The following is a 27,513-nucleotide window of genomic DNA, read 5'->3' as shown; positions in this document are numbered from 1 at the left end:
AATTGGTTTTGCAGAAACATAATTTCCAAAGTGCTGCACTGTTCTCTGCAATCCTTCTTGCGGATTTCTGATGAAGTTTTGTACAACTCTAACTCTGCGGCTTAGAGTGAAATGCGCCTTGTGGGCTCCTCGACGAATAACGACAGTGTCAGTTGGCCGGCGACCGGCCGGTAGTGGAAGTACCGTAGATCAATTAAAACTGACCGCTGACGATATTTCATGGTCGGCCTTGTGTCAACGTGCTTTGTATGACGTGGTGGATGCTCTAGAAAGTGGACAGGCGAGCTCCGAAGGTGTGAGGAAAATGTGCCCTACTTCAGCATCTGCGGTAGTGGGTAGGGCTTTCAGCATTGTTTGCGCCTAAGCTAGTCCTTCGTCACTCCATGGAAGGACACGTGCTCACTAGAATGAGTGCTAGGAGTTTTATCCGGTCCATTTTTGAAGCACAGCGTGAAATTACAGGCAAATCATGATTCCTGAAGTATCTCGAATTAGCGAAACAGATACCATCGGAAGGCATGTTCACGTGGCACGGAACAGAAACCGTACGTAATTTGACCAACTTCACAAAAACAAACCACATCTCCATTATCACAGATATGCGTGTTACAAATAGTGCAAACGTACGTTTTTACTGAAGAACGAGTAGCACTGACGTACAAAGAAGTTCGTATACCTCAATTTTAATAGCTGGCCTTATCAAACTACATTGCAACGTGAGTGCGCGCCATTTCGAGTACCTTCTGTAGGTGTTGGTGCCGCTTGAAATGTCGCGTAGTATTTTCTCTTCTTTTAGGCTTTATCAATGAAATGCTGCTTTATCGACCGGATAAACGATGAAAAGCGTGTTGGTTTCAGTCCGTCTATGCAATGCATACACAAACAGAAGTTTGACAAATTCACTTTACGGTCCCTTTCAGCGGCGCGCGTGAGAAGGTGAGGAGAAATTCCAAGCGAACAACGCGGCTGAGCCACGGACATGCCATGATGGCAAGTTGAAGACTTTTTAATGTATAATCTATTGCAGGAATAAACTTTAAAAGCAAGATATAACTAACAAAATCAGCTGGAAGTCATAGTCTATTACTTGTGCCACAAAATTCTGCCATTAACAAAAATAACTAAAACAACGTGAATCATGATAGAACGGAAAGAAAGCCGTGGTGGAACACGCGGCTAGGCGTTGAAAAAACTAAATACCACTAAAGGGAGCGATAACCAAAAAGCATATAGTTCGCTTAGGGAGGACTTCAAAAAGAGCTATAACGTGGCGCTGAAAAAAGACAACAATATATTATCGAACAAACAAAAGGCCTGGAGAGAATGATCCACTTCGGTAAATGATTAAAACAGTTTTACTCTTCCGTACAAGTTCGGCACCAACAAATTCTAGCAACCAACTACAATACCGAGCATTGAACTAAATAACGCTTACTGTACTAAGACCAAAGAAGAAACGGTCAGACATTTGCTAAGAACCTTATACCAACTACAGTGGGCACGACATACCTAAAATAACAGTCCTGTCGACTTCGCAGGAGGCCACTTTCCACAAACCGAACGCGATCGACACCTCATAGGAGCATAGGTAGACAACAGCGTAGGTAATTTAAATATGCATACTGCAGCAGGACAGGCAATCTGAGAATGCCCATTATACAGGCACTTTATTTTTGCATAATGTTTTGCATAATATTCTACTTGCTACTAAAATTGGCCGGTTTTCTTCCTCGTGGAAAATATCCAGATTAACATTAGCTGGAAACAATATCACCATCGAAAACACCCCGGATAACCATCGCCAATACCCAATATATAAATTTTCAGGAAGAATACTTGAGAAACGTATAAACAACAGACCATACTTTGACTGTCAAAATTGACTTGTTACCTCCTAACCAATATTCATTTAAACACAATACTTCAGCTATCAGAGCATTAGGCCAACTGAAATCTAATATATAGGAATATGTAATGGCCAAAAAACATCATTGTTATATCTGTCGATAATAAAAATGCATACCGCTCTATAAGTTCTCCAATAATTCACAGGCATTTAAATAAGCCAACCTTCCGGAAAACATCAAAATTCGTTTTTTCCATGTACTGCAAGAAACAAGATATTTGTGGGAAATTGTGGTACGCTTAGTGCACAAGCGTTAATCAAAAATAGCCATCTAAGTTGTTGCGAATGCTGAAAAGTAAAATAAAATAGAAAGCATATACGAAATATACTTTATATTTCTATCCCTCAACAGCGCTGTAGCTATGACCGAGTGGTCTCAAGCAATGAGTTCGTTGTTTTGCAATTCGCGACTTCAAATCCTCGAAAGCGCATCTGTTTTCTTTTTCTGGAGTTGATTTTTTTGTACCTGGGTAATAAGATCTATACTAAGATAAAGGACACTCTACGATAAAGGAAACTACGAGGATATCAATGAGGAGCTAACAACATTTTGTGAGTGGTTCTTCGTTGATTTCTTGCAGTGCTGTCAGGAATGCACCTGGTCCGTTTCTAAAAATAAAATGCAGGAGTTAACCCATACACACATCCCCACCATTACCGTTGAAGACAAATCACCATCCCCCTGGTTCAACTCGTCACTTAAACGTCTGAGCAATAAAATGAAAAGACTATTGCGGTCGGCTAAATGGTCTGACAGGCGACACGCTTGGGCCAAATATCGTGCGGCGGACAAGATGTTCAAGGCGCATTCTCAAAAGGCTCAACGGTCGTTTTTTTCTACCACATTACCAGAAATGTTACGTAATAATCCAAAACGATTCTGGAAGACCATTAACCCTAACCACCCCACTTCGCTGTCGCTAACAGACGGTCGTAACCACCCTGTACCAGCTTATGATGTCGTCGAAATTCTAAACAAAACCTTCTGCTCCGTCTTTACCAGAGAACCTGTGAGTGAGTTACCCGACACACCTTTCTTCGACCACAACATCATGCCATAATTAGTGTTTGATACTAATTTAATTTTGAAAGTCATAGAATCATTGTCACTATCATTGTGCTCTGGCATTGACGGAATCAATTCAAAAATACTCAAAAACACAAAACGTGCCTCAAGTATCAATTTGGCGCACATTTTTCAGCAGTCTCTTGTATGTGGTGCGTTGCCGCTGGACTGGAAGGTGGGCAGAGTTATCCCAGCGGCGAAAAACGGTACTTCATATTCCAATACAAACTACCGTCCCATTTCCTTAACTTGTGTAGGTTCGAAAATCATGGAACATATAATATACTCCCACATTGTAATTTTCCTAACTGCCAACAAATTTTTCCGCCCTCACCAACACGGCTTCCAGAAAGGGTTTCCTGTGACATGCAATTCGTGCTATTCGTGAGCAATATTAGCTGTAGTATGGGTACTAACACACCGATAGATTCCCTTTCTTTAGATTCTGAAAAAGCATTTGATCAAGTTCCACACAAACGCTTGCTTTTAAAACTAGCCCGTTTAAACTTAAACTTGCAGGTGGTCGATTGGATCCGTGAAGTTTTGACTAACCGCCAACACTTTGTTTATGCCAACAACACTGCTTCATATATGCCCCCCGTTCTCTCCGGTGTTCCGCAGAGCACTGTCCTCGGCCCTCTGCAGTTCTTTATTTACATTATTGACCCTCCTACTAACATTCAGTCCAACATCAGATTATTCGCTGATGATTTCGTTCTTTACCGCCCTGCACGTCATTCTTCCGATTCCGCAATCCTTCAGCCAGACCTACACCTCATTCAAACATGCTGCTAAACGTGGTTAATGTGCTTGAACGCCAAAAACTGTACTCATCTAATTTCATCGCATGCAGTCACAACAAACTTTTAGGCATTCCATTTGCGGTTCAGCAATTCTTTCTGTTACCACCTATAAATACCTAGGCATCAATCTAACTTCCGAACTTTCTTGGGCATCGCACATTTTACATGATTCTAACAACGCTAACCGTGCACTCGGCTATATTCAAAGAAATTTAAAACTCGCTCCCCCTTCACTAAAGATCCCAGCTCACATGACACTAGTTCGGCCCAAGCTAAAGTACGCATGCGCGATTTGGGACCCCATATAATGTAATCATACATACACACCTGAAGCAGTTTAAAACCGTGCGACTAGATATATTTTCTCGGACTATTTACATTAAACTAACGTATCTTCCCTCAAACGGCGCACCAAACCTAAAACATTAACCTCACGACGAAAAACCTCTCGCCTGTGCCTTTTCCACAAAATCTATCACGCATCACCTCCTTCATCTGCTATCACTCACGCGCACCAGACGTCATGCCGCACTAGCCATGGAAAAGCTCTTTATCCTCCAGCAGCCGGTACATCTGCCCATCTGCACTCATTCTTTGTGCAAACAGCCAAGGACTGGAACAGCCTGCCAACCGAAGCCATCCAGAATTCCGACCCTGCTACACTCAAGGATTTCATCGATCACCTTAATAATTCATGTATCAGCCCACCCCTCATGTAATACCCGTACTCGGGACATTTGAGGTACAATAAATAAATAAAAAAATAAATTAACTATTTCGCTCTTCATAGTTGTTCCATGAGCGAGTTGGCAGACTGGGTGCAGACAAACATTCACGCGCTGGAAAGTTCTTTTTCGCGTGGTTTTTCATATGAACACCGACTGCCTGCGGACGGTCTTACGGTAGAGGGATCCCTCTGCCGTAAGACGCGTCTTACGGCAGAGGGATAAGCTAGGTAAATTCCAAAGTTGAGTACAACGCGCTTTGCGTTTGAGTGTCTTCGATGTCGCAGAGAGCATTCACCCAGTGCCTACCATCTAGTGACCGTAACGATTCTAAGAGGTGCTGGCAGGCTTATATGACACATTCTACAGCAGACTACAAGGCAGGAGCGCGGTATTCCAATTCATGAGCTACCGATAATTTCCAAACTCTAATAAAGCCGAAACTGGTTCGAATTCCAATCTCGGGCGTTGTCCAATCACATCGCGTCTCGAATACGCCTCACTGCGGTTTGTTTTTTGCTGCTGCGGTAAATGCCGCATGGTATTTTTCTTCTTTCAGGCTTTAGGAATTCAATTATCGACCAGATTAACGACGAAAATCGTTTTTATTTTCGTCATTTTAAGCAATGCAAACAAAAACAGAGGTTTTCCAACTTCATGTAAGTGTTCTCTGAAGTCCACATTTATGGTACCTCACAAGTAAAGGATATCCTAAAACATAAACTGCAATTGGATAAAATATCCAAGCTTTTTTTCTGGCGACGTGGATATCTTAATACAGGTAAGAACTCACCAAGAACTAAAGAATATCGCCAGTAAAACGCATAGTTTGGCGAAAGATTGGGGGGTATGAAAATATTTTCCAATTCAGTGAAAATATTTTCCAATTCAGTGAAAACAAGTCCAGAAACATGATGTAATAAACAAAATAGGTCAGAAAAGGCCGCCGATAATACCATTTGGCACAAAAGGATGAAGACGGTACAAGAACGTAAATACTTGGAGTAATTCTTCGGTGGCTCAGTGGCTAAGGGGTGGCGCTGCTGAGCACAAGGTCGCGGGTTCGATTCCCGGCCGTGGCGGTTGCTTTTCTGATGGAAGCAAAAAGCCAAAACGCCCGTGTGTACAAGATTTCCATGCACGTTAAAGATCCCCAGGTGGTCAAAATTAATCCGGAGCCCTCCACTACGGAGCGCCTCATCGCCTGCGTTGCGTCGGCACGTTAAGCCCTACAATCAATCAATGGAGTAATTCTTGACCCAAAAGTTCCCTTTTTACCGCATGTAAAAATCGTACAAAACAAAATTTATAATTTAACGGCAACCATTTCTAGGTTTTCAGGTCACAATTGGGGACTGTCACCGCAACACGTGCAAGTTATGTAGTATTGAGCATTAGTAAGAATGAGAATATATGGCTCCGCAACTGTTCTACAAATTCCAACAGGACTGGCTGGCCTTGAAGCGTAAACTTATGGCTATACGACGAACTCCTTTGATAAAAATTGGAACTGCCTTCCTGAATATTCCAAGCGTGACTATAAACACGGCATGTTATATTCCCCCGTCCAAGTCACAATAGAAAACGAAACCAAAATGTTTTTAAATATTACAAAGCCTAAATGGATTCTATTGGCAGGACGGCGTGTAGGTAAAAATGTCGCTAAAAAGTAGCTAACTGTAGCTAAAAGGTAGATATTTGGGAAACACCTCGCAAAAAGGTTAGCACATGATTTCAGTGGAACTATCTAAAAAGCAGACATACACACATACTCTGATGGCCCTAAGTTCAAGGAAAAAGTACAGTTAACCTATGAAGTTCTGGGCCATCAAAACAACATAATCGCTACCAATTGCTCAAACTTCCTCAGTATTCAACTAACATTGAAACGAATTACGTCGCATACTAGAAGGGCTAAAATATATAAAAAGTGAACATCCCCGCCGGAAACAGTTAATAATGTCGCACAGTCTTTCCGAATTAGGGTGGGGGGGGGGGCAAAATAGCCAAACAACTTTAATATTTCCATAAAAAAATCAAGAGAGAATTAAACAAATTCAAAGAGCCCCATTATATAATGTTAGCGAACAGCGTAGGACAGGATGGCATTCTTGGTAACAAGATAGATGACCAGTTACCGAAAAAGTCGGCCAATATTGGTGGCAGTTTGAATATCCCCATAAAAACCCAATTCATTAAATGCAACTGAGCGAGCAAAGTAAAAATAAAACCAAATATGGAATGAACAAGGCATGAAAACCACAGCCTTTATATCTAAAAAAATATAAACTATAGTTCCAAATTTTTCTTCCAAATATTACACAAAACAAGAGCGATCAGACCATGGTACGTTCCTTTTTTATTCCCAGAAAATTAATATTAGCGAGTGTAGCATTTGGGGATGGGGACTACATGCCCACAATTTCGACCAGTGCTTTGCAGCGTGCTTAATTACGAAAAAGAAATGCGATGAGCTAAGGCAATCCAGACCGAAACCTATCAAAATGAAAGCACGTATTATTATAGTACAAAAGTTGCTCAAGACAAAAAACGATATCATTGACCAACAATTAAATCACCAAACAAAAATGACGTAAGGTCTATGCAGTTCTGAGGATAAATGGCGAAAAGATCCACAATAGAGACTTTAGAATAACACGTTGCCATTGTCCAAGTTAAAGCAAAAAGAATGAGACGGAAGTGAAAACATTCAGTATAAAAATTCTCGTTCGAGGGACACCAAAGTTCAACTACACCCAATTTTTCATCCTCATATACACATACCTATTGTACGCATATTTTTTATCAGTGTATGTGAAATTAGTGCGCCACATTTACCCGTTACGCAGTAGTAGGCACGGCTTGGGACGTGTTTTTTTATTTCTCTAATGCAATTGTTTTGGCCACTGAAACAAATCACGTTCCCCTTTGGTTCACTAACGACACAAGTGCGAACCGAATGTTTAAGGTACTTCGATATGTCAGCGTGCTTTGTGGTATCTTTTTTTGGTCACCCAAAGGTCACCTATCTTCAGAGAGTGAAATGATTGGAGGTTTTATACAGCACTAACAACAACATGAAATTGTTTTAACACGACAGTGTTTCATTCCGGGGTACACCAAGATCTCACTGGCGTCATATCCGTCAGGAAAATGACGTCACCAGCAAAAGAGGAATTGTCGCGGCGGCACCTGAATTCGAGCCCACGAACTCTCTCACCGGAACGGGAGGTACGAGGCGTTCTGCCAACTGGCAATGAACTCGGAAGTAAACAGCTTTACGAACGCGCCTGATATCCTTCCCTATGACTCTTTCAGATGGTGCTGCCATCTAGGAGAGGCGGAGAGAAGTAGCGCATCATGACGCTAATGAGCGCCGACAGTGGGCAGGTCGATGTCAGCGCCTACGTGCACGGGAGGCGCGCGTGGATTGAGGCACCCTCCACTGATTACTGCTTTGGGTGCGATGGTCACTTGCAAGGAAACTTGCATTAGGCGCCGCTGAAAGGCAATGACTCTGACGGGTGAATATCGAGTTTATGACTGCTTTGGTGCGACGCGAGACACGCCAGCAGAAAGCGGAACGCGTTCACGTGTTCATGGTGCAAACCAGAAACTGTGCCCCTCGCGTTCCACATGCTGAGCTCCTCGCCACGGAACCGTCTGCCGTAAACGCCACGGAGCAGAAAATGGTCGCGCCTTTGCCGAAACGACCGGTCAGCAGGACGTCACTCGCCAAGCAGTCCCACAAGACTGCCGCCTACCCGCAAATCATGCTCCTTTCGCTGCAGGTTTTGTTGCACCTTTCAATTTCGTGTTTTTCTGATTATTATGACAGAGGAATCAACCACCGTTTTTCTTGCATTTCTCACGAGGCAGTCGTGATACAAAGTAAGAGAATCAGTGCAACAAAATATGATATAACAAAGTTGCACTCGTCTGCTCTCCCTGTCGTTCACCGTTGACTTCTGCTGAAGCGAAAGTCAATGGTGAACGTATAAGAGGTTTAAACGTTCCAGTATTGGCGCACATTTTCGCCACCTAAATTGGAACCTCTGGCTTTGTGTTTAAAGACAGAGCATAGAAAAATTCTTCTCATTCTCAATACTGCGAAAGTACTGTTCATTGTACGCTTCCGACCACTTCAACTCACCTCGTGCGTGGAGAAACGTCTTGATCAGTCATCCCCGCCCGGTTCGTGTCTCATACGAACTAATCCGGTGCGCTTCCGCAACCCATCATCGAATTCAAAGCCGGCTTATGCACGCAAGACATCATCCTTCAATTGTTACTGGAAGTCATCGCATCCCTATAACACTCGATACAGCAGCAATCCTGGGCTTAGATCTCACGAGCGGTTTTTACACGTGTCGTACACTGCGATACTGCTGCGTCGTGCGCCAACCAATCTAGGAAAGCGCAAGTATGACTATATCCGCCACATTCTGACGGCACGCACGGAGTTCATCAAAATTGGCAACCGAGTATTGAAATCCATGTCTTTGCCATCCATGGTCGTTATTATAGATTTTAATGGCGACGGTACACATGGGAGAGCGTATTGTCTCAGTTATGGTTGTATTTATTATGTGTATTTATTAGATGTTGCATATAGTTCATTATTATTGACAGATAAGAGCAAATAGAACTAGCAGAAAAACAGTAGACTTGTCACACAATGTGCCGAGCTTGTGCATACCACTTGTGTAGTCACCAGTACAGTAACAATTACACGTTTGTTCCTCGTTTTAAGGACATGAGAGCAGCAGTAGAAAGCCGCGTGTATGTCTGTAAGGACAGTACTCTTGGAGCGTAATATTATGGCGAAACAGATTCGGGTAAGGACAGGCACGCCAAACATGGAAGTCGTTTTTGAAAAAACGTATTTGCTGCGACTCGTCAAGGTAGCTGTTAATGCTACTGCTCTAAACATCTTGTGCTGCGTCTACCCAAGCTTATAAAACTATTTAAAATGTGTATGCGATCTGTTCAACCGATACACTAAATTTGAAATATTTTCGTCTTTCGCTTTTTGCTTCGTTTTCCAAATTGTACGAGATGATGGGCTTTTCGAAAATTCAGGATTTGAGGTACTCGCCCGCACTAATCATGTGTGAAAACACTGCATTTCCTGATTTGGCTTGAGGTTTTGGCTGCACCAACTGGAATTAATTCGTTAGCGCGGTGTCGCCTATGTCTTCTTTCGCCCGAGTAGGTATTGTGCTTTTTTTATTTATTATGAAAGGTTTCCTTGTTGGTACAGCTTACCCAAGTGAACAAACATAGACTGAAGGCGCACGCCCGTTCCCCCGCATGCGTTTATTCCAGGATCATAAATATCCTGGTGAGTGATTACTTCCTCTTCCTAGAAAGCCTTCGCGAATACACATGATGAGAAAAACATTACTTGTGCGATCAGTTTCTCTACCCTGTGCAGTCGCAGTCGCAGGTAATGGCAAAATACCTTAGCGGCGTAAATATAAAGGAAGACGCACTGCCTCATTTGCAGGTCTGCATAGTAAGCTTGTGATGGAGACGGTATTGCACCGCTATGCCTCAATGATAGGAAAACTGACTTGGTTATTTTGCTTTGGGCTGTTATCATGGCCGTTGGTCTTTTCTTTCCAGCCAATGCGGTGGTGCGGTGGGCCCCTTAGTAAGTATGCTGACTCAAAGCGCGGGCTCAACTGCCACTTTTTGCCTACACAAAAACAAACTGAAAATATTTTGGCACCAGTGTAAACTGTCGATTTTTAGTTGTAACTAGTCCATCACCGCCACAACATTATAAAACGCCGACTGGACGGCGCCTTCAGAATATTAGTGTCGTTGCCGAGAAATTGTCGCAGCAATCTCTGTCACAATTAGTAGTGTCGCTGAGAGCTTCGTTATTTTTGCTCAAAAGCGAAGAACATAGTTGTGCGAATGGTATAATTGCTAAAATTAGATTTCAGATTTCGCGATGATTTTAATAAATCCACTTCGTAGCAAAGTTGTAACAAATCATGGCGACGTCATGAGAAAAAATGTAACATTCACTCAGTTGCGTTATAGATTGCTCACAATATCGATTACAAAATTGGCGATAAAAAAACCTGTCTCGTTCTGTTTGCTGTAACTTTTCATTTACTGTTTTATTTAGGTTTTTAAATGGGCTTCTTGTGGGCAACTTCGAAGTAGGTTGTAAAGAAGACTTGTTCTTATAAAGTCGCAGAATCTTTTATTAGGCAATGTTCCCACTAATGCTCCAGTGATTGACGGCAGCTGCACTGTTTATAAGCACATATTTCAGATGTTCTGATGCGGCACTACATAAATATAGGGCCAAACACGTCGCAAGATGGGTTTTGATCCAGAATATTTTTGTTTCGGGGAGACCACAACGGATTCACCCTTCAAAAGGCCAATTTAATTTTGCCCAGAGATAATTTGCAATGTCCTCAGCGAACAAATGATCTTATGTTATTTATTTATCCCCACTGCAGACCTTATCATGTGCCTTGTACCAATAAACTCAAAGCACCGTTTTCGCACTGATTTCACCTTATTTCTTTCGTTTATATGGCTACATCGGTACTACGTTTAGTACGGTTTGCTGCTGCCATGAAAGAGCACTCCATACGTTTTTTTACTGAAGAGTTCAAAACGTAAGGTCCGCACCATAAGCATTTACAGCGCTGCTTTTGCTTTCTAAAAAATGTATACCGATTGCAATCAAAAGCGATTTTTGCGATAAAAATCGATTATCTACGGCGCATTTACTGGTAGAATATTTTGGGAACATTTACTAAGCACTCACTCTATCCAAAAATTTGAGTATAAAGGATAGACTGTAGAGAAATTAATCATCAGCAGCCAAACTTCCTTCGATATTCAGTAGTCAGAAACCGAAAAAGTTTATTGCTGAGATCGCCAACATCTTAAAGTAAGAATTTAAAGACTTTTTGCCATTTTTAAACTTCCTCCACATTTTACACATCACGGGGGGGCATATACTATCAGTAACGTTTATAGCGGAGCAATTGTCGCGACATTGCATGAGCGTGTTCATATTCAGTGCATGATTTAACTAAAACAATGATAAAACGGACAAAAAAGCATTTTAGCATTTGACATTGTTGATCAAAATATTGCAGCCAGGGGTGTGACGCTTTACGTTTCTAATGAGCTTTAGCGTGGACAAAACATTGAAAAGGACGCACATTCTGTAATTATACCCTCTGAGTGAAACCGTCAGAGGCGGTCACCCCCAAAACAAACGAGCATTTCGGTTACGTTCATTGCACATACAAATGCACCTTATGAACGATTGCATTTTATTCCTTATTTTAGACCCAATCGAAGCTGCAAAAGCTGGAAGAATGTCGACAGAAATTTTGTTCTCGTGCAAGGAGGAACTCAAGACCCTAAACACACGACCCGCGGTAATAAAGGTCAGCTTTGTAACTTTCTCAACAATTTTGTGTCATTGGGTAAAAACCAATGCCAAAAAGGAAAAGTGTAGGTAATCAATGGTGAGTTAAGTCAACATGTTCCCGAATTACTAAGGTGCCTTCAATATCGACTATGTTCTCTCTTCAGAAAATCTAGTACATTGTGAGTGAGTTGTTGAGAGTGCGCCGAACTAACTTTGCTAGTTGTGCGGCCAATCCCTCGGTTGGAGTAGCACCTTCAATATACTCTTGTCAATTCTGTAAGAGCAATAAAGTGTAGTGTACTTTAAGATATGGTAAGTCTATCGCCTGGGTTTATTGTGCCCAGTTATGAATAAGCTATCCTCAAAAGAGGACTGCGAAGCGGTCCTCATTTAAAGATTTTAAATTAAGCTGAGCAGTCCATCACTTGCTGTAGGCAATCCATAAAAGATGCTTGACACCACCAATGTACACCACACCGTTTACGTTGGAGCGGTCGGTTGACGCTCACATTATAAAGCAACGCCAGTGTCAATGGTGAATCAGTGGGGTGTTGAACAGGGATGCGGCCGGTGCCCCTTTCATCGCTTCGGTAGAGCAACGTTGGTATTGTGTATTCCAAAAGAAATAAAACCGCTTTGTTATTCTTTGTCCTAAAATGCGCGGTTCACCACATATCACTTTAAACAATTGGGCTACGAATTCAACTGTCGTATGAGCATGCCAGCGGCTTCCCTTTTTCGGGAACCTACCTCTGAATGGAGCCACGCGAGTGAATGGAGTTTTCATTTCGCTGCTGAATAAAACGCAAGTGGGGTAGACAAATTCTGTATGTGGTACCTACATTCTGCAATACTTTAAGCATACTTTACACTCTGTTTGTACAACAACGCTCCGCAGTCTAAGCGAGTCATTTCCAGTCTGCCTCGTTCAGAACCCTCACCGCCACTGTGTGACATCATGTGTCTAAACGCGCAGCATAGGAACATTTTGAGGCTTGTAGAGTAAAGACCACTGAGTAGAGTTTATTGCTCTGTCGACACTCGCCCGCCAATACGTGAACCGTCCCTCATTTCTTCCGGTCTAAGTGCTCAAGTATCAGCGACCTCGCACAAGCTAGCGGGGTACAGTGCTTTGACCGGACAACAGAAATGTTTAATGCGCACCACAAACTCTCCAAGCATTTTCTTGGTTCCGAGCTGTACCGCTTCTTCCCGCGTTGTTGATGAGGAAAGCTTAGATTGTTGATAGCGGCGTGTATGTGACTGCCCATTCTGAACGACAGACATCTGACCAAACCTACGCCGACATCAGACTCACTGACAGGAGAGTTGCGGTGTAGCCTCGGCAATAACATCAAGCGGAGGGGTGGAATCTGGAACTCGACGAGAACCTTGAAATGTGGTGCCGCTTGAGGAGCTGTGAGGCATATCCCAAAGCCCTTTCCGTAAAGTGGTTCCAAGCGATCATACTACGAGAGAGAAGGAGAAAATAAGGGCAACTGGTAAATCACACGTCTCATAACGAGTCCGGAGTTAAGCCACACCTTTAAATGACGGTGGCTCCCGATTGTGTACCAGTAATTTTACAGCCAAGCTTTCTACCTCTACCAGCCAACAGTTCTTTCGCGGCGTGCAGGACAAGAAACTCCCAGCGCGTCTGGGGAGGCGGAGGGCGCTTTTCAGTCTAGTAGCACAGTGTAGATGCTGCGCGATAGGGCCCTATTACCCAGCGTTTGCCGTGCTCACCCCGGCAGGCGCGTCGGCGAGACCCTACCATCGGTTTTGTCGTCTGCTTTAACGATGGTGTTGGGCCTGTTTTGGCGCAGCTTCGCGTCCATTGCTCCCTTACTTCGCACGGCTTGAATAACTTGTTCGACAGCACCTCCTGGATAACCCGGACCCGACGGAAATCAGTGCTCATACGGCAAAGATACGTAAGGACTGGTTAGCAGTGCGAGAAAATGTTTGCGCACTGCTTCTTGCGAATCCGACTGCGTTTTCTAAATTGCTGAATACCACTTCGGTTGTGCTTTAACAGGTATTACAAGAGATGCAAGGAGCAACTGGTTCTAATAAATAGCGATTACAAAACTTCCGTCATCTTTCTTGCAATTGTCGAGCTTACGAAACTATTTAGCTTAAATCGGTATAAATGGGGATTGTTTCGGGTGTCTGCGCTTGTGTCACGCGGTGGTCTAGCCCCGAGCTACCACATCAGGATGGCTAGGTTCCGCTATCTCACCCTTCGAAACACGCTCCTATCCGTTTTCTTTATTCCGACGCACAGCCGGGCTACAGCGGCGGTGGCATCCGCCACTTGAGCCCCGGCCGTAGCCGACGCTGCTGCAATCGGGATGGTTCCCCCGCAAATCCCAAGCAGTGGCTGGCAGAATCTACGGTTTCAGTCTTTTTAGAGCCAGGTGTGCGAATTCAAGTGACGTCGCATGTGGAATTGTTGTGGGGGTCGCTCACAGCTTTGCTTTCTAACCACCTCCACTGCGTGGATTGGAGCCATTTTTTTGGGCCCACTTAGTCAGTGTGCCAGGACGTGATTTTACTGCACAATAGTCTATAGTAGATATTGACGGCGGTAAACGTAACACGCCTAGCCTACCCGATTAGCATGCCCTTTAAGGATAACATCAAGCGTAGGAGTTTCTGTTCTCTTCCCGTGAAAAAAAAACAAAACAAATTTTCCGCCGAGAGCGATATTCCCAACCGACATAAATTTTGGTTGAAGGAAGTGAATAGAGCTCTGCGTTAATCTTCTGAATCGCTTTCACAATATATATATATATATATATATGTATATATATATATATATATATATATATATATATATATATATATATATATATTGTGATGTTATGGCAGGTTCAGGGCCGTAGTGGGAGCGGCTCTCAAGTGACGAGGCAGGTGACCAAATTCAAACAACAGAAATATTTATCAAAAAAAAATAAAAGGCAGAAAAAGGAAGGAAGAAAAAAAAAGGAATAAAGATGCCGCGAGTCCGGCGTGGCACGCGAATACGCTGTCGCTGTCAGAAGGGTGCGAGTTCAAGCCGCGCGAAATCGCTCAAGGGCCTCACAGTTTTTGGCGGCGGCGGGAGCGGCAGCGAGTAGAAGCTCCGGTCGAGGCGGCTACCGCTGGCGGTTGTTGTCGTTGACGCGGCGTGGGCCCGGCATCCGAGTGCAGTCACCGCGCCATGACGACGTTACCGTTGGTCTGCCCGAGAAGCTGGTCGGCGGGAACACGAGCAGTGCTTGGGGTAGCGCTCCCGCAGTCCGGGCGACTGCCGCTGAAGCGCAGGGTCCTCACAGGATCGGCGTACCCACAGTCCGGTCGACTGCCGCTGGTCCGCCAGGCTACCACGGGGTAGACGCTCCGCTGGTTGCCCTCGATCACTTCTCGATCCTTCTCGAACCCCCGAGCCTCGTTCCTCCTCTTTCTCCCTTGTCTCGAGCCCCTTTTTGATATTCGCTTCTTCCTCTTCCCTTTGCCACTCGCACGCTTGCTGCGCCTTTTCCCCGCCGTTCTTTCTTGTATTTCCCGCGCTCAGGGCACTTCATGACAATATATATATATATATATATATATATGTATATTATATATATATATATATATATATATATATATATATATATATATATATATATATATATATATATATAAATAAGGGTTGGCAGTCAATGGGAGGTTGTGGTGGGTCAAAGAAAGAGATGAAGAATTTTTTGAGTGGAAAAGAAAGTGGTGAAAAAATGCCCGCCGGGTGGGTTCCGAATCCACGACCTCCAGAATACCGGTCTGGTGCGATAACCACTACGCTACCGGCGGGGCTGTTTCCCCAGCACTTTCTCGGGTATTTATGTTAAGGTATTTTTGTTTCCCGCACTTGGGGGTGGTAGCCAGCGCCACTCGGACTACTCGGGGTGAAGGGGACCTTCTTTTTAACCCCCGGGCCGTGACTCGAGTGTCTACGACATGTCGAGAGTGGTCGACCAGCGTTGAACCCTCTTAAGCTCCCTTTGGCACCAAGACTGCCAGAACAGAGGGCCTCGCTAAGGATGTAGCGAATCAGGAAATGGGAAATGAGGGGCTACGTGAAATAAGACAGAAAATAAGGGTTGGCAGTCAAGAAAACCTCGGAAAGCAAAGGGGAGGTTGTGGTGGGTCATAGAAAGAGATTAAGAATTTTTTTAGTCGAAAAGAAAGTGGTATTCTGGAGGTCGTGGGTTCGGATACCACCCGGCGGGCATTTTTTCACCACTTTCTTTTCGACTCAAAAAATTCTTAATCTCTTTCTATGACCCACCACAACCTCCCATTTCTTTCCGAGGTTTTCTTGACTGCCAACCCTTATTTTGTGTCTTATTTTGCGGAGCCCATCATTTCCGATTTTCTGATTCGCTATATATATATATATATATATATATATATATATATATATATATATATATATATATATATATATATATATATATATATATATATATATATATATATATAAATATATATATATATATATATATATATATATATATATATATATATATATATATATATATATATATATATATATATATATACATATATGTATGTATCGATAAATACGCTTACCTGCATTATTTACTCGAGGGAGGGCACCTAAACCCATTATAAAAAGTGTGCAAGAAAATATACGCTCCGGGGCTCCCTTAGCGAGACACCTCTTGTGTTGCTTAAGACGTCCTCTAATTGCAGCTTCATGAAGTGGCCATTGAGAAAAGTATGCTAGAAAATGTAGCCTTGATTCCTAGTTGTCGTTCGGCATGATGGTATTTTGTAAAATGGTGTTGTCGGATGTTGCAATCGAGCTACTGTTGATATGAAGTAGCGTAGACAACCGGGCTAGTTTTTTTACTTATTTATTTATTTTGAAAAGGTGCAAAGCATCCCAAGGCAGAAGCTGCCAGTGCGATTTGTGGCCAATCCGCCACTGAAGCTATGAGGACGGCCGCCGACTGGAAGCGAAGGAAGAAGCGCGAGGCCCGTTCGGCGAGAATAAACATGGTGTCGTGAGAATGGGACATTGATTGCATAACGATTTATTTATTTTATTTTTTATTTATTTACTTATTTTTATTTATTTATTTATTTATTTATTTATTTATTTATTTATTTATTTATTTATTTATTTATTTGTTTCTTTATTGGAATACTCTCAAGGCTCATACGGCGTTACAGAGAGGGTGGGTAACAGTATTGTGTAGCACGGAAAGGAAAAAACCGAATAAAAGACAAGGAAAAAAAGAAAAAAGGAAGAAGCAGAAAGTACAAAAACAGAAATAAACTACGAAAAGAACGGATATGTAAAAAGCAAACAAGCAAACAAAACAGAGCAGAAAACGAACACTGCAGAATTGTGGCAAAAAGTGCAGAGAAATGGCATTTTTAAACAATGAAGGGTGTTGAATGATTCCGATGGAAGAAGGTAGGTGGTTCTATTCAGCACAGGTTCTGGGTGAAAAGGCAGATGAAAATATTTTTATACGGCAAAAAAGAATGGCAACCTTATGCTGATGATCAATGCATGATGAGTGGTATAATGGTTGTGAAATAAGGACTCGCCTCACTGATGACTTGTGAAAGAATATCTTATGAAAAAGGTGAAGTCGCGCCAATTTCCTCGGGACAGTTCAATCTGGTAGTTCAATGTTAGATTTCGTTTGGGATATGGTCGCAGTACGGGAGTTATTGGAACAAATATTACAAGAGCTGAACGGTTCTGACCGGGTTCTAGCACAGTGATTAGTGTGTGCTGAAGGGGATCCCAAAATTTGGAAGCGTACTCAAGTTTTGAGGGAAATAGTGACCAGTATACTAGAATTTTGAGGGACAGTGGAGCATGAGAAAAGTTGCGGCGATTAGCATTAGCATTCGATTAGCATTATTACAGCGGAGTTCGATTAGCAATTAGCGGCGTTCGATTAGCATTATTACAGATGTAGGCAACGTGTGTGTGCCAAGATATGTTATTGGTAATCTGAACGCCGAGTTACTTATATGAAGAGACATGCTGGTGGGACACTGCGTCAATTATATGAGCACAAGCGGTAGAAATAGATCGCCGGGTTATTGTCATGCATTTAGATTTGTCAGGTATGATAATCATGAGCCATTTATTGCACCAGGTTGAGACAGTGTCGAGATCAGCCTGTAGTAGTGTGTTATCTGATTCGTTCGTTATTTCGCGATAAAGGACGCAATGATCTGCAAATAGCCTTATAGAAGAGCTGAAATTGTCGGGGAGGTCGTTAATATATATCAGAAAAAAAGGGCCTAGAACGGATCCTTGTGGGACGCCAGATTTTACTTCAGAAAGAGGTGAGTCGCAGTCAATATTTGTTACAAACTCAGTATGATTAGTCAAAAAGCATTCAATTCGTTTAAGCGTGTTTGGATCGATGTTTAACGTACTAATTTTCAGAAGAAGTAATTGGAGAAGTAATGTGTTGAAAGCTTTTTCAAAGTCAAGAAAAATGCAGTGTGCAAGTGAGGCGCAATCTAGAGCTGATGCTATGTCATTGGTGAAATATAGAAGCTGGATTCCCCATGAGTAACATTTTCGGAATCCATGCTGCAGGGAGTGAAGAAAGGGTTAGATTCCAGAAAAGAAAAGACTTGAGTAAATTGTATGTTCTAATACTTTACAAGAGACACTGGTTAGGGAAATTGCCCTGTAATTGAGGGGAGGCTCTGCATTATCAGACTTGCGCAAAGGGACCACCTTACCCACTTTCCAGCCAAGCAGCAAAGTATAACACTGAATATATTGCGCAAAAATTAGGGGCAAATAAATTGATTAATACACTTCAGTATTTTTAGGAACATTGGGTTACTTTCATCCACAGCACTACAAGAGGACAACTTAAGATTGGGAATTAAATGTTGCACTCCGAGGCGTCCATAGTCACTGGATACGTTGGAAAAATTCCCGACTAGGCATTTGTGGCAATGAAGAAATAGAACAATTCGACAAGGGAGTAACGAAAAAATCATTTAGGAGTCTCCATAGCGAACCAGCGGCCCATCTCAATTTGTAAATGAAATGTTTTTCTTTTCACTAGGTTTAACTTTTTTCCAAAATTTTGAACGGTTGGTTGCAAGAAGTGATGCAGGGTATTTTTAAGAAAACCTCGCTTGGCTTCTTTGATAGCTGTTCGATAATCAGAAAGAGCGGCTTGAGACACGTGCCAGCGTGTGCACGAGCTAGTCTGCTTTGCTTGAATGAACAGCCGTTTCTTTTTATTCTGCAATCTTGTTAAATCAGGGAAATCAGTTGGTGCAGAATCATTTTTACAGTGCACAAATAACGGAACATTGTCCCGTTACTTGTGCGCTGTGAAGATGAATGAGTACTGTTGATAGCCTATACACCGTATTTCAACAAACACTTTATAAATATTCTTCAGACAATTTTTTCGAAGAAATTGTAATTTTCTTAATCAGCAAGCTATTAAGTTTGGAGGAAGTCATAAGTTATGGGAAACATACGAATACATAGTTATTAACTAGAATTGTTTAATGAACTTTTAAATTAGCGATGTTTCGCGATTACTGCCAAAGGCAACTTCGCAGCCACAAAGACGACTATACCATACCCGTTTGTGAGGTAAAAAAGTCACTCTGTCAATCCCTGCAGCCCGCCAAAATCATGTATTTCTTCCCGCATGAAACCGAACAACGGAGAAAATGGTGCGCCGGAAATCTCGTACAAAAAAACGTCCACTGATGGCGTATTACATGGGCTGTGGCGCTGACTTCAAAATGTACGTGGTGATTCCCTGGGCTTCGAAGCCTCAACGCTCAGCTTAGATCATGGCTGGCCTAATCTTTTCTTTCCTTGGTAGGTGCAAGACAGAACGTAGCCATCGCCAACTACACAGTCGCCCCTTTTGGGAGGCCTAGTGGACGTTGCTTGCAGTGTTGCTTTTTTTCCTTTTCTTTATATCGACCACTTCTGACGTGACTACCAGACGAGCTAGATGTGTGGCGCCACCATCCGTTCATTTATTCGTTTGGTTCATGTGCTGTTCGATTGTAATCACCGCGTGATATAAAACGCGTAAGACAAAGGAAATGATAATATGTGGAGCGATGAGAGCTTTCGCGGCAGTGTCTAGATGCTGCTAGAGTAGTTCTGGTTCGTAGCGCCAGTTTTACAAGCTCGTTTATGTTCCCCGTTAAAATCGTTGTTTTCGGGGTGCAAGTGCGATATAGCCAGATATTCTAGTACCACTGGTGTAAGCCCGCCCATTTGATGATCAAGGTCTCAATGCCCAAGCGCAATTATTGTGAAAATTGCCTCGACAGATCCCCTCTAGTACTCGCTGCTGAGAATGTGGACATTGTGCTGGATTATGCGAGCGCGAAAAAGGACGCACAGCAGGCATCGATGCTGTATGCTGTCCAGCATCTTGGCCTTCGTGCGTCACTGTCTTGGACCTGGCACAACAACAATGAGTTACCTTTAGGGACAAAACTTTTTCGGCGTTTTTTCGAGATTCAGGACTAGACAAAAATGTGTAATTCTTTCATTGTGTGCATGGCTACGTCTGTGCGCGTTTGCGTCGTCCTGTACGTGTTGACTTTACTTTATTTCAATTTTTTTCTTGAATTTCATTGCGTGCCATTTTTTTTTTAACTTTTGTTTTCTCTCTGTTGTTGCTTTTTTGATCCCTCACATTCACTTCACTGCATTGTAATCACCCCCATCTCGCGTAGCAAGCACTGCCCCCTAGCAGGGCTGACCTCTCCAGTCCACATTAAAGAGTTCTCTCTCTCTCCCTCTTTCGTTTCGATGTTCAATTGATGTAGGACCACTGAATCACTTCACAGACAAAAAGAAAGAGGCGCGCCAGTGAAACCGTTGATTTTGACATCGATGCTGTGTCATACGCAGCTTTCCGGCCGGAAGCAACCTTCAGGGAAATTCCAATCGCAATTGTAGCGAGCCCATCTTCAGTTCTGAGGTCATTTTCTAGAAACATCTACCACCTTTTTATGTGTGCCTTCACCAAGAACAGAGAATAGGTGACTTTGAAAAACTGCTTGATTTTTGCATAACCATAATCATCATCATCAGCAGCAGCAGCAGCTAACTCATGTACACTCCAGGACGAAGGCCCTTCATTGACTTCCAACAGCCCTGAATTTTTTAAATTCATCCCTCCATCTAATTAACGGCCTTCCCTTCTTCTGGACCCATCTCGCGGGTATCCACTCTGTTATCCTGTTTGTCCATTGCTTCTCTGTTCGTCTCACTACATGGCTAGACCAAGTGCATTTGTTCATTTTTATTTGAGCTATAATACCTTCGAATCTAGTTTGTTCCCTGATCCAGGTAGCTCGTTTCCTATCCCTGAGTGTTACTCCTAACTTTATTTTCTCCATGGCCCGTCGCGCTGACCTAAGTTTCCTTTCTAGTTTAGCAAGGCGGAGAGTTTGAGCACCGTATGTCATACCGAGCAGTATGCACTAACTGAAGTTTCCCCCTCTATACTGAAGTTTCCTCCTCACCTTTTTTCGATTTGCTTCTTACCGACCATTGCGTTGTCTCCCATCACAAAGGTGATCTCTGTTGTCGCCGTTTTTTAAGTGTCTTTTTGGGTGCCGCGGAGGCGCTTTTCTAACACATTTCAACAGTTTAAAAGCCGCACCCGGTGGATCCCCTGCCTTTTCTGTGATTTGCTTATGCGGCTTCGCCAATTAGAGCTACGGCAACTGTGGTTTGTGTAAATTTTGACTTTTCGCTCCAACTTGTGCAGAAATGTGCCTAGCGAGCTGATTTAACTGACCCCACTACCGGAACAGACCAGCGATAACGCGAGTACGACCTTTTAGACGCCACATTTTCACGGAAGCTAGCTAGTGTGGTTTTACTTGCCGTTACACCTAATTAGACACTGCCACCCCCACGCCGTAAAAATAGAACGTTTATATGTGCGCAATAATTGGTGCTAGAAGGTTGGAATTGTTTTATAAAGGTGCTCTAGAACATCTTGAACAAGGAGTGTGAAAGTATTTGAATTTCTCTGTAGATTTCCCGACGACAATTTGCAAGTTTGCTCTTCTTGATGTAAAACATGTCCGCCAATACTGCATGCTCCTGGAACCTTCCCATCATGATGAACTTGTTTGCAAGGAGCTTTTTGGAACTTTTGGAATAATTTTTGCACCTGGTGCCATGTTGATCGAGACGGACATCCGGAATTTCTCAGAAGAGGGCTTGGGGCTCACGAGGCCCAATTTTGTAAGGAGTCATGTGTCAATTTGCATAACGCACATTATTAGTGTGATGAGAACCTCCACTGGCTTTGCGAACATAAGCACAAGGTAAGGTAGTCAGCGAATATATGCTGTTGCATTTTTATTGGCATATGGTTGATCCTTAATTCATCGACAGAATCCTACTGGAAATAAGTAGAGTTCGTTTTAAAAGGTGTTGTGTCCGAGTTTTTCTGATTGTTCTCTGTTGCTGCGCTGAAAAACATGTGGTTACAGCATGACGGTCCCCCCCCCCCCCCCCCCCCCCCCCACCCCCGCTCCGGATATTTCTTCACTGGCCTCTACATTATTAGAGGAGCCATTTCACAACCAGTGGATTGGGTGTGGAGGATCCACACCATGTTACAGTAGGTCACCTGATTGATCACCATTGGACTTCTTTCTCTGGAGATATGTTCAAAATGAGGTTTTCAATACGGAAGCATCCAACCTCGCAGGTACGAAGCGAGGTGTGAGAATATCCGTCGAGAACATCACCAGGCAGATGTATTTAGCTAATATTCAGCTAATAATAATTAGATGATATAAAATGTTTTTGCCAATAAATTATGAGGGGTCCACAGTCACTACTGCTTGAGGGGGTGCTAACCTGAAAATAAGTAATACAGAAAGTTCAAGAATATTTTACGATTAAACGGGCTTACATTCGCGGCAACTCTGCAGGAGGCGGCAAGAGTTTGTGCTGGGTGTCGTCTGTGCTTTGCTGTTGCCGAAGACGACAAAAACGTAAGTATGAATGGAAGGGAGGGGATAGACATCTTTCATACTATGACAAGGTGAAAACGGGATGCAAACTGCATTTACGCTTTGTACACATAGCATAGAAAGCAGTGGGCACCTAGCATAAGGCGATGACCATTTCTCTCGGAGCCGGACGAGAAGCTCTTCTTGATCACTTGGAGTGGGGCAGCATCGTGGCATGACCCCCCGGCGGCGAGAGCATCGGCCCAGCGAGTTTAAAGAGCTTCTTGGCATAGCATTGTAGCACCTGAGTGGACACACGTGCACAGTGTAGCTGTGCGGCAGAGACGTGCATGTACGTGGATGAAATTTTAAATTTAAGCTTCAAGCCGGCACGTCGAAACCCTGGTTCAGCAATAATTTAAAGCGCCTTGAAATCGAAAAAGAAGCGCCTTTTTGGGTCATCCAAACACAAAGAAGCCAGTGCGCATTGGGTATTACCATGTAGCCGAACATTGCTTAGAAAAAATTCAAGGAAGCTTGCACTCACGTACAAGACTTGCATGGCGAAAGTGATCATTGCCAGGCACACAGTTAATTTTCAATGTAATTGTTAAGTTACATAGTTGCAGTGCTAGTATGATGATGATGATGATGTCATCAAAGATTTTGGTACGTACACACAAGGGGGGATGGGCCAGGGCTAAATCGGTTGTTAAATACGTGGGGACTTTAAAATACTAAATTATTTCCAGAAAGAGCCTGTAAAAAAAACTTAGTGATGAATAAAACCCGAATTCCCCATTAATTAGCACCATTCAGCAATTCAAACGACCTGAAACAGAAAGAAAATTTTGAATGCAATTATTTATAAATCCCTTTTCGCAAACCCCAAATTTGATGCGCCAATAGTTAATATCAGTGGAATCGAAAAAGGCAACTTCAAACGGGCAATTGTGGTCTTCAAAAGCAGTTGTCTAGCTTTTGAGAAACGGCGGCAGTCGAGAAAAAAAAATTGATTGTTTCGGGGACCTGGCACCGCAAACATAGTTCCGCAGTGCTAGTAATCACCGCCAGGTGCACGGAAGCAGTCGTCGTCTTCTTGGCTGCGAATGGTGCATGCAAAGTCATTCTAAGCATTGGAGACTTTCACCAGCTCTCCGTCACGGGATCGGGCAGGCGTGGAGAGATCTGCAAGTCCTCTCGGGACGGGGTGGCACAGTCCTAGCCATGTTTCCAATTATTCATAATGGCTTATGGAGAATGCAGCTGCCGCGTTACCTCTCCCCAGCAGGATGTCTTGTAGATGCTACCGCGCGTAAGAGCTTTCTATGCCTCCGAGCGCATGCGCAAGACGACACGAGGACGAACAAACGAGGGGCGCACGTTATGAAGGCTGTCTCTTGTTCTGCGCAGATGTGTGCCACGATTAGTAAACGCTGGAGGCTTTTTTGGCCAATCTTTGCCAACCTCCATAAGTGGGTATGCCATCGGGGTTTTTAGCAACTTTAGAATTACGGCCAGAATCAACAGCTTCGATGTTAAAATACGCGAACCAAAGCACTCTTTTCATAACTGTAACTTCCAGAAAATTCTAGAAAATGGCCCATGCAAGTTTTTTTAGATAATCATGCCTCACTCTACGGAGTCTTCTAGCTTCCTCGATGATGCTGCCCAACCCGTCAGCGAAGTTGACTGTGCGAACATCTGTAATAACACATTCGTATCAGTGTTCTCCAACGAACGGGTCCTTCATTTTTCATGCCGACTTCAACAATCAAACCTTCCCTTTAATACAGAAAGTTTTCATTTTGTGGTATTCTATCCGTGATAAACACTCTAAAGCTACAGTCATACGCCACCAGTGTACACAATATCAACTCGAACTTCCTCAAACGTACTGTAGATGTCTATGCAAAAAGTTTTTTTTATTTTTTTCGTAGTCCCCGCAACAGGCCAACTACAATCACCCTATTGTTTTTGTTTCCTTCCCGTCGCATCGTTTTTAGCGCTGTTTTTCTAAGTAGAATCAAGCATCGACTATCCTGATTTAGTTCACTTTTTCGTCTACTTCCAACTACACGGCTCCTACAAAAAGCAGATGGTCATTCCCGACATCAAATCCGGTTAATTTTTTTCCTCCTGTAGAACAATACTTCCGAAGAGGCATTTCATTCGAAAATCAATTATAAGTTTTCGTCCATGACCTTTTATTTTAATCTTGATAATAACCTTCAAACTGACGCCATATTTTTAGATTTTCCACGCCATTTCTTTAGATAAGCTGTCCCATAAACGCTTGCTACTGAAGCGTTCACACTTCAATTTACATCCCGCAGTCTTTACCTAGATCCAAACATTTTTACACAACCGTTGCCAATCGGTCCCAGTAAATAATCAGCCATGTAATTATATATATTCTAGTTGTATCAGGTGTCCCTCAGGGTTCCGTTCCTGGTCCCTTGTTATTTATAATAGATAAAAACGACCTACGAAGGAACATATCTTGTAGTATACGCACCTTCGCAGATTGCTGAGTTTTTTGTCGCACAGTAACTAACGTTTCGGATGAAACTTGCCTACGAAGTAACTTTAACCAAGCCTAGCGATGGTGTGAACACTCTCAAATATAACTTAACCCCAACAAATGTAAACTTATGACCTTTCAGATAAGCCACGACTCATTGACCTTTTTCTACATAATTTCTAACAGGTATGTTGAACTGGTGCATATTGTCAGGTTCGGGGGACAATAATAAAGAGTTGAAACTGTGCAACGAGAACAGTTTGTGATATTATACCCAAAACCCCAAAGAAAATGCACAGCGAAGTAGAGTAATGAAATAAACAGTGGGAACTAATAAACACTTGGGAACGGCGACAATGCGGTATAGAACACGGTAACGAATTCGAGCCTACGGGGAACAGTCAAGGACCGGGAATGAGGTGCGAGGACAAACTACGGTATCGAAAAGTCCACAACATGTGTTCGCTTCTGGAACGGAGTTGCCCTGCCTCCCGTCCCACAGGCGCAGTCGTGATGGTTGGGTGTTAAAGGTACTGGTGGCGTGTAGAGTCCCGGGTGGTAGCGCGCGCACCGAGCCCCCGTTGCACCGTTGTGGCGAACGCAGGATATCTTCCACACCTGCTGCAGGGACATCCTCAACCTCGAGCTCACCAGACGCGCTAAAAGGGAACTTTTATGTCGTTGTCTGAGCTTTTACAGAGGTTGTGGTGTCTAGCTTTGCATGAGGCACCGTCGGACGTTTTGTGGTTACGTAAGGTTCACATGGTTGGTTCACCTCTAGTGCTCCTTTTAAAGTCAGGAGAATCTCCTCGGCGCTAGAAACCAGTGGTGAGAAATGTTGCACTTGATCAAAGTTTTTCCCGCCATCCTTAAATTGACGTGCCGCATTTCGGGCCGCTTCTAGTTCCGCGAGCTGAAGCCGTATCTGCAACGTTTCGTTTTTCATTCTTTCCCGCGCTCGCACGTGCTCATCACGCTCCTTCTGTTTTATGGCAATCTCCTTTTCAATCTCGGCTAGCTGTTTGGCCTCCTCTAGATCTAGATCTATTTTCTCACACCAGAGCCTTCGCAACTCGAGTGCTCATTTTGTCAGCTCGTAGCCGCTTAATCCCATTCGCTTCCCCAATTCAATTAGCTCTGCAAGTTCCATGTTGGGTATTTAGGAGCATACGCAAACGGACTAGCCTCGTCCTGTCGCGGCGCGCATTATTGTCAGCTTCAGAGGACAATAATAAATAGAAAAAAAAACTTTGGAAACGAGACCAGTTTATGTTATTATACCCAAAACCCCAAAGAAAATACACAGCGAAGTAGAGAATCGAAAGACCAGTGGGGAACTAATTAACACTGGGGAACGGTGGCAAAGCGGTAAAGAACACGGTAACGAGTTCAAGCATGCGGGGAACAGTCAAATACCGGGAATGAGGGGCGTGGACAAAAAACGGTAACGAAAAGTCCAAAACATGTGGTCGCTGGTGGCGTGTAGAGGCCGGGATGGTAGCGCGCGCACCGAGCTCCCGTTGCACCGTTGTGGCGAACGCAGCTGTTTTGGGGCGTCGGTGTGCTCTACCGACACACGGCGAGACGACTTTCTGGCGGTGGCGAAATTCTGGAGGTTGCAGTCGGGGAGGATCTTTTGGGGCATAGCACGGGTCTGGTCGCCCGACCGCCGCGCATCCCGGTCTCGCTCCACAGTTCGGAGTTTCTCTTCTGTCTCGGTGTTCTACTCTGGATCGCACCTCTTTTTGTTTTTTCTCGCTAGCGCCTTGCGATTTGCCGGCTCGTGAGTAGGGGTGAACGACCCGGCAAGACGCTGATGCTGATGGTGGCCTCGGGGTATTTAGAAAGTACCCAGCAGAGCGCGTCTTCGCGTCTTCGTCATGCTCGTCTTGTGTGCACGTTTTTTGATCTCGCGGCGGTGCTTTTTGTCGTGGCGATTTCTTCCCATGACAATATATACAAATACCTGGACGTAACTTCGTGCTGTGACCAAACTTAGACGGACCATATCGAGACTCATCGCAGCTGCCAATCGTACTCTCGGTTTTCTAAACCCTTCCCT

The 27,513-nt window shown here is 43.5% G+C and overlaps 1 protein-coding gene across 1 annotated transcript in view; it reads left to right on the top strand.

The window, feature by feature from the left end:
* The first annotated feature begins 10,008 nt into the window (after nt 1-10,008).
* The window catches only part of LOC144145345 (uncharacterized), a 32,573-nt gene continuing 15,068 nt past the window's right edge, over nt 10,009-27,513 (top strand). Inside the window, exons 1-3 of the mRNA XM_077676915.1 lie at nt 10,009-10,156; nt 11,833-11,933; nt 22,907-22,969. Of these exons, the coding sequence (XP_077533041.1) occupies nt 10,030-10,156; nt 11,833-11,933; nt 22,907-22,969 (291 nt within the window). The 5' untranslated portion in view covers nt 10,009-10,029. The remainder of the gene's footprint in view (nt 10,157-11,832; nt 11,934-22,906; nt 22,970-27,513) is intronic.

Source organism: Haemaphysalis longicornis, unplaced genomic scaffold, assembly GCF_048455015.1.
Source record: "Haemaphysalis longicornis isolate Haplotype H1 unplaced genomic scaffold, Haemaphysalis longicornis Haplotype H1 scaffold_7, whole genome shotgun sequence".
NCBI classification, from domain to species: Eukaryota; Metazoa; Arthropoda; class Arachnida; order Ixodida; family Ixodidae; genus Haemaphysalis; species Haemaphysalis longicornis.
The sequence above is the reverse complement of the archived record's forward strand: the minus strand, read 5'-3'. Positions and strand labels throughout refer to the sequence as shown.